Genomic DNA, 13,416 nt, shown 5'->3' on the forward strand with positions numbered 1-13,416 from the left:
TTTTTCAAACAGCAGAAAAAGAAGTGACCGTGATCGATAAGGGTTACGTCTTCAGAAGTATGGATAAGTGGGGGGTTTTCATGCTGGGAGAGAGTGGGTGGTTATAATGTTTTTGAGGTTGCTTATTTTTTAACACACAGGGAAGAGATGGTTTTCAAAAATGCGTGTTTTCTGAGAACAAAGACCGGAACTCTGCCCTTAGGGCGAATCGATCGACACCAGGCTCAGTCATCGAGGACAGCGGCATCATACCTCACACGGTAACATCAGGCAAACAAATCAAACACACACTGACAAGCCTGAAAAATCACAACGCAGTCGTCACATGCTGTGTGCATGCATGTGAGTGTGTCGTTAAGAAGAGCCGATATCTTCTCCGCTTTCCCCAGTAAGTCAAACAAGGGGGTGGCTGCTAGGCAACCAAGCCACATCACATCAGGCTACCCTGGAGAGAGTGTGAGAGAAGGAGAGAGGGAGGTGGGGGATGTTCAGAGGCAGAAAACTGTGCTGGCAGTATTACATAAGCCAGTAGGCAAGTCCCAGTGTTCACATTAATGCGGTTCGACACTCGGAGGGGAAGTGATGCCCATTAGTCACAACTGACAAGGCAGGTGAAGACGCAGCATCCGGCAGTGATTTTAAAAGCTGTTATTATTTCATTTAGAATGGGGTGGGGTGGGGGGAGGGGTGATTTAAGAACGGAAGTGACCCACCCCCCAAAAATACCACCACATACATACATTGCGAGTGGAGTGTTTGTCTTCTCTTTCACACAAACAGGGCAACCCTAATCACGGTATATGAGTACCATACATATATGAATGTGCGTTTTAATGACATGTTGATAACTGCAAGGGCCTGCTGAAAAATATATGAGGATGATTTTGTGTGTGTATGAAAGATACGTCAATCAACATAATCATCAAAGATCGTCTGTTGTTGTGCCTGACAACCTATGCAAAATGGATGTCTGTGTACCGCTACATACTGTACAGTAAATACACAACAGGAACACACATTCTCATCTTTGTGTTTCATGCATTACTAAATGGGTACAATTGGGACTACAGTGTTCCCTCGTTTTTCACAGTTAATGGGGACCAGAACCCCCCCGCGAAAGTTGAAAAAACGCAAAGTAGGATTCCCCCCCCCCCCCTAGGAATTTTCGTGGATGTGTATGTGGGTACCAGAATGTTTTAAATATGTAAACACTATTTATACTTTACATATTTGAGATAAAGATTACAACAGTACACGTATTTACTGAAATCTTTAATTATAAAACCTTATACAGTAATTAACATTCCTCAACATTGCCTCTGAGAGAGGCGAAGAGGCTTGCGTTGGAGAGGCTCTCACTTGACTCGTAGAGGCTTTAGGTTCACTCGGAGACTCTTCTGCTGGAGGCGCTGATGGAGTAGCTGGGGTTTTACTTTGGTAAAAAACATGGTGATGGCTAGTTGTTGTCTTTGTTTTTTCTTTTGCTTCAAAATTCCCCTGTACAAGAACATAACCCCGTATCTTATTACGCAGAGTTACCACACGTTTCGCTTCCTTATTGAAGCAGTTTTGCGGATGTTTGCTTCCTCTTTCTTGATGTACCGCACTGTAGATGCATTCACGTCATAATGGCGTGCCACAGATGCATAACTTCTGCCCTCTTTGATCAAACATAAAAGTTTCACTTTTTCGCTGATGGTCATCATCTTCTTCTTCCTCTTGGGCGCCCCGAGGAAGCTTTCGCAGGGGCAAAGCGCTTCGGCGGCATTGTAAAGGCTTAACTAATCAAAAAAAGTTATCGCTTAAACAAAAAAGGTTATTGTGAACACAACAGCGTGGACGAGACTGGCGAGACACAACAAGGGAAGATGCTGGGTGAGGCTGCGATGATGCGCAGCCAAATAGTTCACGGGATAAATCCACTCGTGCTCTCATTGGACGATGTCGCGCCGGGAACCAAACACGCGCCTTGTATGAGTGCCCGTACAGTACAGGCAGGTACAAAGCCTCTGAGTCAACTCATCTCTTTGTTTGGCATGCAGGGAAACCTTCTCTCGCGCGCATAAACATGAAACGACGTGTCTTGGACAATGACTTATGACAAATATTTTCGAAGAACCCACCAAGCATTGAAGCCGCAAAACGTGAAGCGGGAAGTGGCGAGGGAACACTGTATTCCTTTCATTGTCACACTTTATTGCAAATTGATGCATCACAAGTCTGCACGGTTTATGGAAAAAAAAAATCATTTTCCTTTCGGCTTGTCCCGTTAGGGTCGCCACAGCTCATCATCCTTTTCCATGTAAGCCTATCTCCTGCATCCTCCTCTCGAACACAAACTGCGCACATGTATTCCCTCACGACATCCATCAACCTTCTCTTTTGGTCTTCTTCTAGCTCTCTTGCCTGGCAGCTCTATCCTCATCATCCTTCTACCGATATACTCACTATTTCTCCTCTGGACGTGTCCAAACCATCGAAGTCTGCTCTCTCTAACTTTGTCTCCAAAACATCGAACCTTGGCTGTCCCTCTGATGAGCTCATTTCTAATTTTATTCAACCTGGTCACTCCGAGAGCGAACTTCAACATCTTCATTTCCACCACCTCCAGCTCTGCTTCCTGTTGTATCTTCAGTGCCCCTGTCTCTTCTCCTTGTAGCCTCACTCTTCCCCCACCACCCCTCTCATTCATGCACATATATTCTGTCTCACTTCAGCTAATCTTCATTCTTCTGCTTTCCAGTGCATGCCTCCATCTTTCTAACTGTTCCTCAACCTGCTCTTACTGCAGATCACAATGTCATCTGCAAACATCATGGTCCATTGGGATTCCAGTCTAACTTCATCTGTCAGCCTATCCATCACCACTGCAAGTAGGAAGAGGCTCAGGGCTAATCCCTGATGCTGTCCGACCTCCACCTTAAATTCGTCTGTCACACCTACAGCACACCTCACCGCTGTTCTGCTACCCTCGTACATGACCTGTATTAGTCTAACATACTTCTCTGCCACTTCAGACTTCCGCATGCAGTACCACAGTTCCTCTCTGGGTACTCTGTCACAGGCTTTCTCTAGATCTACAAAGACACAATGTAGGTCCTTCTGACCTTCTCTGTACTTTTCCATCAACATCCTCAAGGCAAATAATGCATATGTGGTACTCTTTCTAGGCATGAAACCATACTGTTGCTCGCAAATACTCACTTCTGTCCTGAGTCTAGCCTCCACTACTCTTTCCCATAACTTCATTGTGTGGCTCATCAACTTTATTCCTCTATAGTTCCCACAGCTCTGCACATCACCCTTGTTCTTAAAAATGGGCACCAGCACACTTTTCCTCCATTCCTCAGGCATATTCTCACTCTCTAGAATTCTGTTGAACAAAATGATCCAAAACTTCCACAGCCACCTCTCCGAGATGCTTCCATACCTCCACAGAAATGTAATCAGGACCAATTGCCTTTCCATTTTTATCCTCTTTAATGCCTTTCTAACTTCCCCCTTACTAATAATTGCCACTTTCTGGTCCACCACAGTTGCCTCTTCTACTCTCCCTTCTCTCTCATTTTCCTCATTCATCAACTCCTCGAAGTATTCTTTCCATCTATCTAGCACACTACTGGCATCAGTCAACATATTTCCATCTCTATCCTTATTCATCCATTTCCATCTCTATCCTTATGTATCCTTATTCTTATTCACCCTAACCTGCTGGACATCCTTCCCATCGCTATCCCTCTGTCCGGCCAAACTGTATAGATCCTTTTCTCCTACTTTAGTGTCCAACCTGGCATACATGTCATCATATGCCTTGTTTGGCCACCTCTACCTTTTCCCTATGTCGTATCTCAATGTATTCCTTTCGCCTCTCCTCTCAGTGTCCCACTTCTTCTTAGCTAACCTTTTTCCTTGTATGATTTCCTGTACTGTGAGGTTCCACCACCAAGTCTCCTCTCTTTTCCTGCCAGAAGATACACCAAGTACTCTCCTGCCTGCCTCTCTGATCACCTTGGCTGCAGTGGTCCAGTCTTCTGGAAGCTCCTCCTGTCCACCGAGAGCCTGTCTCACCTCTTCCCGAAAAGCTGCACAACACTCGTCCTGTCTCAGCTTCCACCACATGGTTCTCTGCGCTGGCTTTGTCTTCCTAATCTTCCTCCCCACCACCAGAGTCATCTTACACACCACCATCCTATGCTGTCTGGTCACACTCTCCCCTACCACTACTTTACAGTCAGTAACTTCCTTCAGATTACATCGTCTGCACAAGATGTAATCCGCCTGCGTGCTTCTACCTCCACTCTTGTAGGTCACCCTATGTTCCTGCATCTTCTGGAAAAAGTGTTCACTACAGCCATTTGCATCCTTTTTGCAAAGTCTACCACCATCTGTCCCGCCAAGTTCTTTTCCTGGATGCCGTACTTACCCATCACTTCTTCATCACCCCTATTTCCTTCACCAACATGTCCATTACAATCTGCACCAATCACGACTCTCTCTCTGTCTGGGATGCTCAGAACTACTTCGTCTTGCTCCTTCCAGAATTTCTCTTTCACCTCTAGGTCACATCCTACCTGTGGGGCATAGCCACTAATCACATAATACATAACACCCTCAATTTCAAGTTTCAGCCTCATCACTCAATCTGATACTCTTTTCACCTCCAAGACATTCTTAGCCAACTCTTCTTTTAAAATAACCCCGACTCCATTTCTCTTCCCACCTACACCATGGTAAAATAATTTAAACCCTGCCCCTAAACGTCTCGCCTTACTGCCTTTCCAGCTGGTCTCCTGGACACACAATATATCAACCTTTCTCCTCATCATCATGTCAACCAAATCCCAATATCCTGTCATAGTCCCAACATTCAAAGCCCCCACATTCAGTTCTAGGCTCTGTGCTTCCTCTTTTCTTTCTGCCAAAGAACCCGCTTTCCACCTCTTCTTCGACTTCGACCCACAGTAGCTGAATTTGCACCGGCGCCCTGCAGGTTGACGGCACTGGTGGCGGACGTTGTTAACCCGGGCCACGACCGATCCGGTATGGAATTATTTGGAGGAACGCTCATATTTGTTTGGCAAAGTTTTAAGATGGATGCCCTTCCTGACGCAACCCTCTGCATTTATCTGAGCTTGGGATCGGCCTACAGTTTGCACTGGCTTGTGCCCCCCATTTATGGAAAATAATTGTGATTATTTCACAATTATTTTGATAGATATTGAAATCACAATTAAACAATGCAATTATTTATTGATTTCAAAACTTAGTTTACATTCAACTACCAATACTAAACTTTAAGTACTTAAAAGAACAACCAGAAAAGATAAAAAAAAGAGTAGCAACAGAAAGTTGCAACTGAACTTCATTAATCTAACATGTTTTTTTTACAGATTAGAAAGAATATATGCCAGTAGGAATTGCTATATTACCTGTCTGTATGTGTTACTACGGTGTTTCTGCATGATTATTCATTATTTGAAGGTAAATCACTCCCGTGACCTTTAAGGCAAATTTTTGCTAGCTGGTCAATAGGTTTTCCATTGAGTTTTAGCATGAAGCTGGCAATGTTTCTCAAAAAAAGTATGTGTTGTATTTAAATGTACAATATGTGTAATTATTTTTGTTGTGTGTTTAGATTAAGAGTAAACTCCAACTGGGGAGTCAAACAGCTAAAAGCACACTCAGGGAAGGCAAAATAACAAACGTCACAGGCTTGCTGCAAGCAACATGGGCGCATTCAGGGTGCTTTCACAACACAGGAACTTGCACGCGCACAATGCGCCATTCGGCACATTAATCATTTTTCTTCAGTTATAATGTTATTCTGATCATGAGAAGCCAAAATTGAAATCACAATTACATTTGGATTAATCGGCCAGCCCTATACGTCTGCAGACATAATTTGCTACATTGATGCTACCCCCATAGGGATGACTTCAAATGCTAGTCTCAAATTGTAAATATACCTCCTCCATGTATATCTGGAATAATGGAATGTTTTTGAGATGTCAGTAGTAAACTCCATGAATATACTGTATACGGTACTGTAGAAAGCTACATTTTTTTAAGGGAATAACTTATTAACAACGAATTAAAATGTTATCTTTTGTATCAATGTTTTGGTCTTACAATGTAAACAAGAAGCCTTGATGTCCACCCGAATGTCTATGTCTGCACCAGTGTAGAATCTGTCAGTCGAGTTGGTTGAGCCAAACCTACACTGTGGTCGAGGCTCCTCAAAGCTCCCTGGGGATGATCGTGAAAGGTCGGACGGGACAGGAAGCTTCCAGCTCCAGAGCTGTGAGGAAGCAGTCGGGGGCCTGACTGGATCCCAGAAACTGTAGCGCCTCTCCCAGTCCACTCCAGGCTTCGTGTGACGTGCTGTGGACCTGAACTGCATCTCGTAGGACCTTCTCCCCGAGGTTCGCACGCCCTGTTTTCACCAGCAGCCGGCCCTGCACAAATAATTGTAAAATTATACTACATATTTTATATAAACAACAACATTATGACCACTTGCACAAGATGATGTCCAATGCAAGAACTTTATCATATATTCTGCCTTTACAAAAACCGTGCTAAATTTTGAAAGATACAATTAAAGTTGTATCCATTCATAAACAAAGTCTGCTTATAATTGTGGGTGCAGATTTCAGTGGTGTAGAACTGTACTGCATCATACCCAGACCTGTTTCTAATCTTTTGGTTACTCATAGCTAAAACAAAAATTAGACACGTTACCCTTTAGGATTTAATGCAGTTTTACACCACTCTAAACTGCACGGATGAATTTATTGATAAATCTCTGACCGTGTCACTCCTAACTGAGCTTTATTATCTTTGCAAAGGGAGAATATTTCATACAGCACTTGTATTGGATATCACTGTGTTGTGAAAGTGGTCATCATGTTATGACTGGTTAATATATAGGCCTGTTGGTACATCTAAATGTCCAAGCCACAAATACTGTAAAAACAATTGCATTCATGTTTCCAAGCTCCATTCATTGGATATCTACAGGCAGTCATTCAAAAGTAGTAATTTTTAACCTAAGTAACCTAAAAACAACAACAACAAATAAACCCCCAAAAATAATCATCATTCACCATTTTTGCATTTCATCCCTCATATAATGCTGAAGAACAACCTTAAAGTTCATTTAAAAAAAGAACAAGTGTAGCACTCTACAAGGCGGTTGGCTTGGAAATCGGACAGTTTGAGACCTGCAGAGAATGAAAAAATAGTTGCTGGAGAGATGCCACTTAGCTTCCCATGCGAGGACTGCAGAGAAATCTTGAAGTAAAGCATCAAAGCTTCAATTGCTCCAGAGTGTGATATTGCCTTTCATTCTGACACGTCTCCTCAGGGTGTCAACAAATTAGAAATTAAAAAAAAGGCTGTTTAAGGCGACCACTTTAATCATGTATTCAAACTAATTCCCCTGCCATTGGCTGGCAACCAGTACAGTGGAACCTTGAGATACGAAATACCTGACTTCACATTTTTTCGAGATATGAACAGTCGTTTGGCTGTTGTTTGAGATATGAGATATGCTATATGGTGGCAGTGAACTCAACTCAACAGTAGTTTGCCTTTAAATCTGCTTGGTTAATATTTAATCCCACCGGTCCCAACAGTGACCGGAGAAAACATTTTTCATTTCTAAGGCTATAAAAATGTTACAGAATGATCTATCAATGCATTTCCAGCAGATATTGAAATATTGAAGGGTCTCAATGAAATGTGTGCAGTGTCGCGTGTGTACTGTAACTTGTCACAAGACCAGAGCTGTTTACTTTGTTTGCGCCAAGAGAAGAGGATGGCAGCAAGAAAGCTCCCAAAGAAAACGTTAGTAAAGTATATTGACATAAAGATAGCACATATTTTTTTGTACACATCATGTTTAAGGCGTCTGGTATGGATATATGGATTTGCAATTACTCAACTTAGTTTAATGTGGTCATAGAACTCACAAACATGTCACTGGCAGCAATAGTGACCAGTGAGATACCCTGACTGGTTAGCACGTCTGCCTCACAGTTCTGAAGACCCGTGTTCAAATCCAGCCGCGGCTGTGTGGAGTTTGCATTTTCTCCCCTCTGACCTGAACCCAATTGAGAACTTTAGGACAGTTCTTAAACAGGAGATATACAGTGAAGGAAAACAGTACACATCTCAGGACAATGTCCGGGAAGCTGAGGTTTCTGCTGCACAAAAACTTGATCGACTACAAATCAAGAAACTGACAGAAGCCATGGATGGAAGGCTTATCACTGTTGTTGAAAAGGAGGGTGGCTATATTGCTCACTTTTATATATATATATATATATATATATATATATATATATATATATATAAATTTTTATTGGAAAGTTTTTAGTTGTTTGTGTATAATTCCCACTTGAATGAAAATAAAAAAGAGAGATGGGATAATGTGTTTTTCATCTAGTTGCGTAATAATTCTGCACACCAATAGTTGCCACATATTGATATTCTCCTATGAAAGCCTAAACCTCACTTTTACATTCTTAAACTCTTTTAAATTCTTAAACATTCTTGTTTAAGGTTTATTAGGATTTTAGATTAACCTAAAGCACTGTGGTTGGTGATTAATAAAAAATGTCCTCAAAAATGAGACTTGTGTATATTGTTCTCATCTTACAGTCAGAAAACAAAACCACTAACCAGAAGTATCTACCAAATTGGTACACTACATTTAAGAGAGTGAAGGAGAATCTCTAGAGAGTGATGAACAGGGCAGATGTCATGGGAAAATAATATTTACAGCTCCAAAAATGGCCCAATAAAACTGGGCAGCTTATTGGACAGAGAACAGATTGCAAGAAAACTGAGATGAAGAACATTGGGACTGCTTGGTTCTGGCATCAGAGAAAATAAAACTGGTATCAGTTGGTTTTGCTTGAACTGCTACAAGCCATCTGTCTCCAGTTTTACCTCAGTAAATCGCATCGAGCTTGGCGGTGCAGGTTTGTGTCTCGTAAAAGCACAAGTGAAGTGAGCTCAGCGATGCTGAGTGGCTAGTCTTTCCATCCCTCTTTTAAGTAACATTTGGAAAAGCAGCTCAAAAAATACACACTATTTAAGCATATTTACATTCCTGGGGACAATAAATATCTAAATTCAACAAACAGACAGTCCTGGTTGTGTTTTGTTATGGAATTAATTGTCATGGAAGGAATTAGTTTCTACTTCTTGGATGGAACCTGATATCTTCCACAATGCAAATGAACAACCCTGAAGTGCAGATTCAAGCCAAACAGAATGCAGATGTCTATGAAGTAATTCCTTATTAAATAAGTTGAAATGAAAAATGTGTGCCCCAAGACAGTATTTCACTTCCTGTATAGTTAGACTTTATGTACTGTACACCTGTATTAATCCATCTAGTTTGACAGAATGCATTCAACTACAGCGATCCAAACTTTGAAATGTATTTGCCCTGTGCCTATTTTTGTCACACTGAAATGTTTCAGGTCGTCGATCAAATTGGAATATTGCACAAACACAACCCAACAGAACTAGTGAGGCAGATGTGCTAACCAGTCGCCCACCGTGCCGCATGCACACACACACACACACACACACACACACACACACACACATATATATATATATATATATATATATATATATATTTTTTTTAGCACAGAAAATTGGTTCCTAGCCTTATTTGCTTCATTGACCAGTTTCACATAAAGACATTCTGACAGACCGGCATAGAATTCATTCAAACAAATGATTAAAAGTACAATTCTCCATTACGCTGCATGTAGTTGTAGTAACTATTTCCACACCCTTGTGTTATTGCACTGTGGGTGTCACAAGCGTTGTGATGTTGGTGCATGTTTGACGCATAAAGTTCACGTTGGCATAAAGTTGATGCCCGTGCATTATTGCACCTATAATTGTGGCGATAAAGCTCGAGCTTGACCTCGCATCACTGACCTCATTCCTCTTCCAGTACCGTCATACCGCTGGTATGAATCTTTTAAAACTAGTAGCTATCCAACTAGCTGAAGATAGAGATGAAAGCCTAACCAACATCCTCATCCACAACCACCTTATTTTCAGACTCTGGGACATACTGTATGTTTGAAGACTGTGTCGCCTTGTTGGCTGGACATTTCACTGCTCCACGGAATGGCAGCAGAAGGGCGAGTTGAAATTCCTTTCTATCTGGCTAATTGGAAGTCGAGATGGCAAATATGCATGCCAAATTAGTCAACCTCTGGCTTTAAATGTCGATGCAGCGTAGTAAAGTTGACTTTAACCAGGATCCATCACCATACCATGGCCAAAGGTGGCGTTTACACCTGTCTTGGTGCCGTAAATCCTCTATGACTGGGTCCAACTGGCATCTTTCTAGTTAGCTTGTTGGCTGGCTATCTCGCGCAGCATCTGTCATCTGCCACGCTGTGTTGGATCCTGCTCAACCTCCCCCCTTTCATTCTGCCATGGTCACCACCCCAGGTTGTGGCGCTACCATGGGCATCCGTGCGGCTCCTCAGACTTGGCTAACGGACGCCTCCTTCTACGGGGATCATGGTCTTGGTGGAGGGCTATGGACTTCATCGCCATTCCCTCAACAGCCAACGAGGCTCCCGGCGGGGACTATCTGCCGGCGTCCCGTCTCTGTGGTTGATCGCGGTATTGACACCCGCTCCCACAATAAAAGCTCAAGCCCTTTTGTTTTTTTATTTGTAAAGTGTTCTCATGTGTCAGGAAAGGTGCTATAGAAATCAAATGTATTGTTATTATTATTGTTACTTGTCAACTAATCGGTTCGACTCCTATTAGCAACACTTTGCACCTGTCATAACATAGCACAGACCACTGGATCAATGTACTGCTTTTCCTGCAGAAGATTTCCCAGATCATCCTTGCTCCCTCTGGCACCCACGAGACACCTGTCAGTTCACTAGTTATCAGTCATCATGAATCATTTTCAGAAGATAATAACCAGTTTATACTGGAAAACCCTCACAAGACTTGTCATTTGGGACTTGGTCTGACCCAGTTATTTAGCCCATTTAGGTCTGTAGTTCAGATCCTTACCATTGCCATTCCCCTGCATCAGAACTGACTGTTCTATCAATCTCCCTGTCAGTTGAAACTGGGAAAAAAGGAACTACCGTGGAACCTCGATAAAACAAACCCCGATATAACGGATATCGGATAAAACCGACCATCGGGACTGAACAATGTGTCCAAAAATAGTTCCCATTTGTCACTTAAAAAGCACTCGACAAAAGTCTGTTAGTGCCAGAATTGGCCACTGTTGTTTTCTGGAGCTGTGGTGCAATACAGGCAGAGAATGGGTCTGACATATTTCCAGGTCCTAGATATACAGTATGACTGGATCCAATTCCAAAAGACATGCCGTGCCTACGTGGCGGCCGTGTTGAATGCGGCGCATTGACGAGCGGCCATTTCTATTGTCTATTGAGCATAGAGCGAGAGAGAACGGCATGGCTCTGAGGAATGCAAAAAAAAATATCTTTTGAGTCTAGAACATGCTATTTTTGGTCCAGTAACAGATTTTATGTCAAGCCGTTCACCTTTAGCAATTAATTTGGAACTAGGAAGCACACTAAGTCCTTGCGGCTCATGAAAGCGACTCGCCTATGATGAGTACTGTACGTCAACAATGTCACTATGACCAAGCACGCCGGAGTGCTAAGTTCAGATGAAATGTGAAACTTTCAAACATTTTCAGGCTTTTTAAAATATTTATTGACAACAACTTTGTACTGTACTGGGTGTTTTAGGCCACGAAAGAAAAAACAAAACAATAATGTACTGTACAGTAATATGGGTGAATATGGCCACAAAAAATTGCTTCAATGTAACGGACAATCAGCTATATCGGATGATCCCCACGTTAAGCGTTAAGAGAATAAAATATGTTATTTTATTAATTATATATTTTGTATACTTATAAGCCAATGATTTGGTTATTGTAATCTTTTTCTGCCAAATATTGGAATCAGCATCAGTCTAAAAAATCCATATTGGCCGGGCCCTGGTTATTGATCATTCTTTCATACACTGTCCTGTACAGTGTGTACTGCAAGTTACTGTTTGTGGACTGCGTGTGTTTGTGTACTTCAACAATTGGTCCCTGCATTTCAAAGCACATTTCCACCTTTCTTCCTATCACCTTGTAAAAGACATCTTAACATCTACACATTTGCATAGCCACAATCTGAGGGTGGAGAAATAACTAAAAGGTAATTCATTGTGGAGAGGGTGATGGACAAAAAGAAAGCATGGAAAGAGAGTGGAGTTGAGGATGTGCATGTAAGCAAACAAGGCAATGGAAAAAAGGAAAAGCTAAAGTTTAGCTAAACTGAATAATGAAAAGGGCAGACGAATGCCAAGCAACTGAATGAGCTGTACGTGGCAACAAAGGTAACAGCCAGCTCCCAGTTACCATAGTGTTTGTGCCCCTGATTCATTTTTCTCTCTGAATCTCTTCTACTGGCTCCTCTCTGCTCATCAGAGGACTTACTCAATAGAATATATTTCCCAGGTTGCTAGGCAATCCCATAAAATTGGCAAGTAGTGTTATAAATAATGTATTCGCATGATCCAATCAGCTGACAACCACCGCCAAGCACAGGGAGAGGAATAGAGAGGAAGATGGGAGCATTTGATAATTGGGATAAAATTAATTCAATGAGCACAAGTCCCCATCCTTGAGATTTTGCATGCATGTGTATGAATCTGCTTCTGTAGGAGAGGCAGCAAAGTAGAGCGTGTGGCTGACTCAGAGCAGGTGCTACTATTCACACAGGGAAATGAAATGTGGAGGATGTTGGGAGTGGGTCAGATTCATTTCATGCCACCGCAAGTTGTAGAGCTGGGCTATGTGTTAGGATCAGCTATACCATCAGAACATACAAAGTCGTGTCACATTCAACAGACGTCAACCAGGTGCATAACAGACATGAATTCATCAAGGCTGACATGGCATGCAAACTGAAAATATGCTTCCGTCAGCCTATGGGCTGCTTCAAGCTCTTAAAACTAAAACTCTTACAGGAACGCACACACACACACAGACACACACACACACACACACGCATACATGCGCACATGCACGCACCGGCCCAAAACACTCCCCAGTTTTCGTCACTACCACACCCTCATCGATCCAAAAATACCAGCAGCTGACCAGTGCTGTGAGTCACTATCTGGTCACTGCATAGACAATGTGGTCATGGCTGGTGCTAATATGTACGGTAGATATACAAAGTGACTGAAAAGTAACTCACTATTTTAAAAATACTAATAGAAAATTTATTATATATTTTTTTTCTTTTTTTTGACTGTGTTTTTTTTTCAGTGTACGTGTATTTAATCTGCAGTTTTTTCCAGATTGATTACCTTTTT

At 42.1% G+C, this 13,416-nt stretch overlaps 1 protein-coding gene across 1 annotated transcript in view; it reads right to left on the reverse strand.

Moving 5' to 3' along the window:
* Nucleotides 1–5,971: 5,971 nt before the first annotated feature.
* ttc7a (tetratricopeptide repeat domain 7A) overlaps nucleotides 5,972–13,416 on the reverse strand; it is a 46,933-nt gene continuing 39,488 nt past the window's right edge. The window contains 1 exon segment of the mRNA XM_061690006.1: nucleotides 5,972–6,455. Coding sequence (XP_061545990.1) covers nucleotides 6,237–6,455 — 219 coding nt within the window. The 3' untranslated portion in view covers nucleotides 5,972–6,236.

The sequence above is a fragment of the Phycodurus eques genome, chromosome 11 (assembly GCF_024500275.1).
Source record: "Phycodurus eques isolate BA_2022a chromosome 11, UOR_Pequ_1.1, whole genome shotgun sequence".
Classification (NCBI taxonomy): Eukaryota; Metazoa; Chordata; class Actinopteri; order Syngnathiformes; family Syngnathidae; genus Phycodurus; species Phycodurus eques.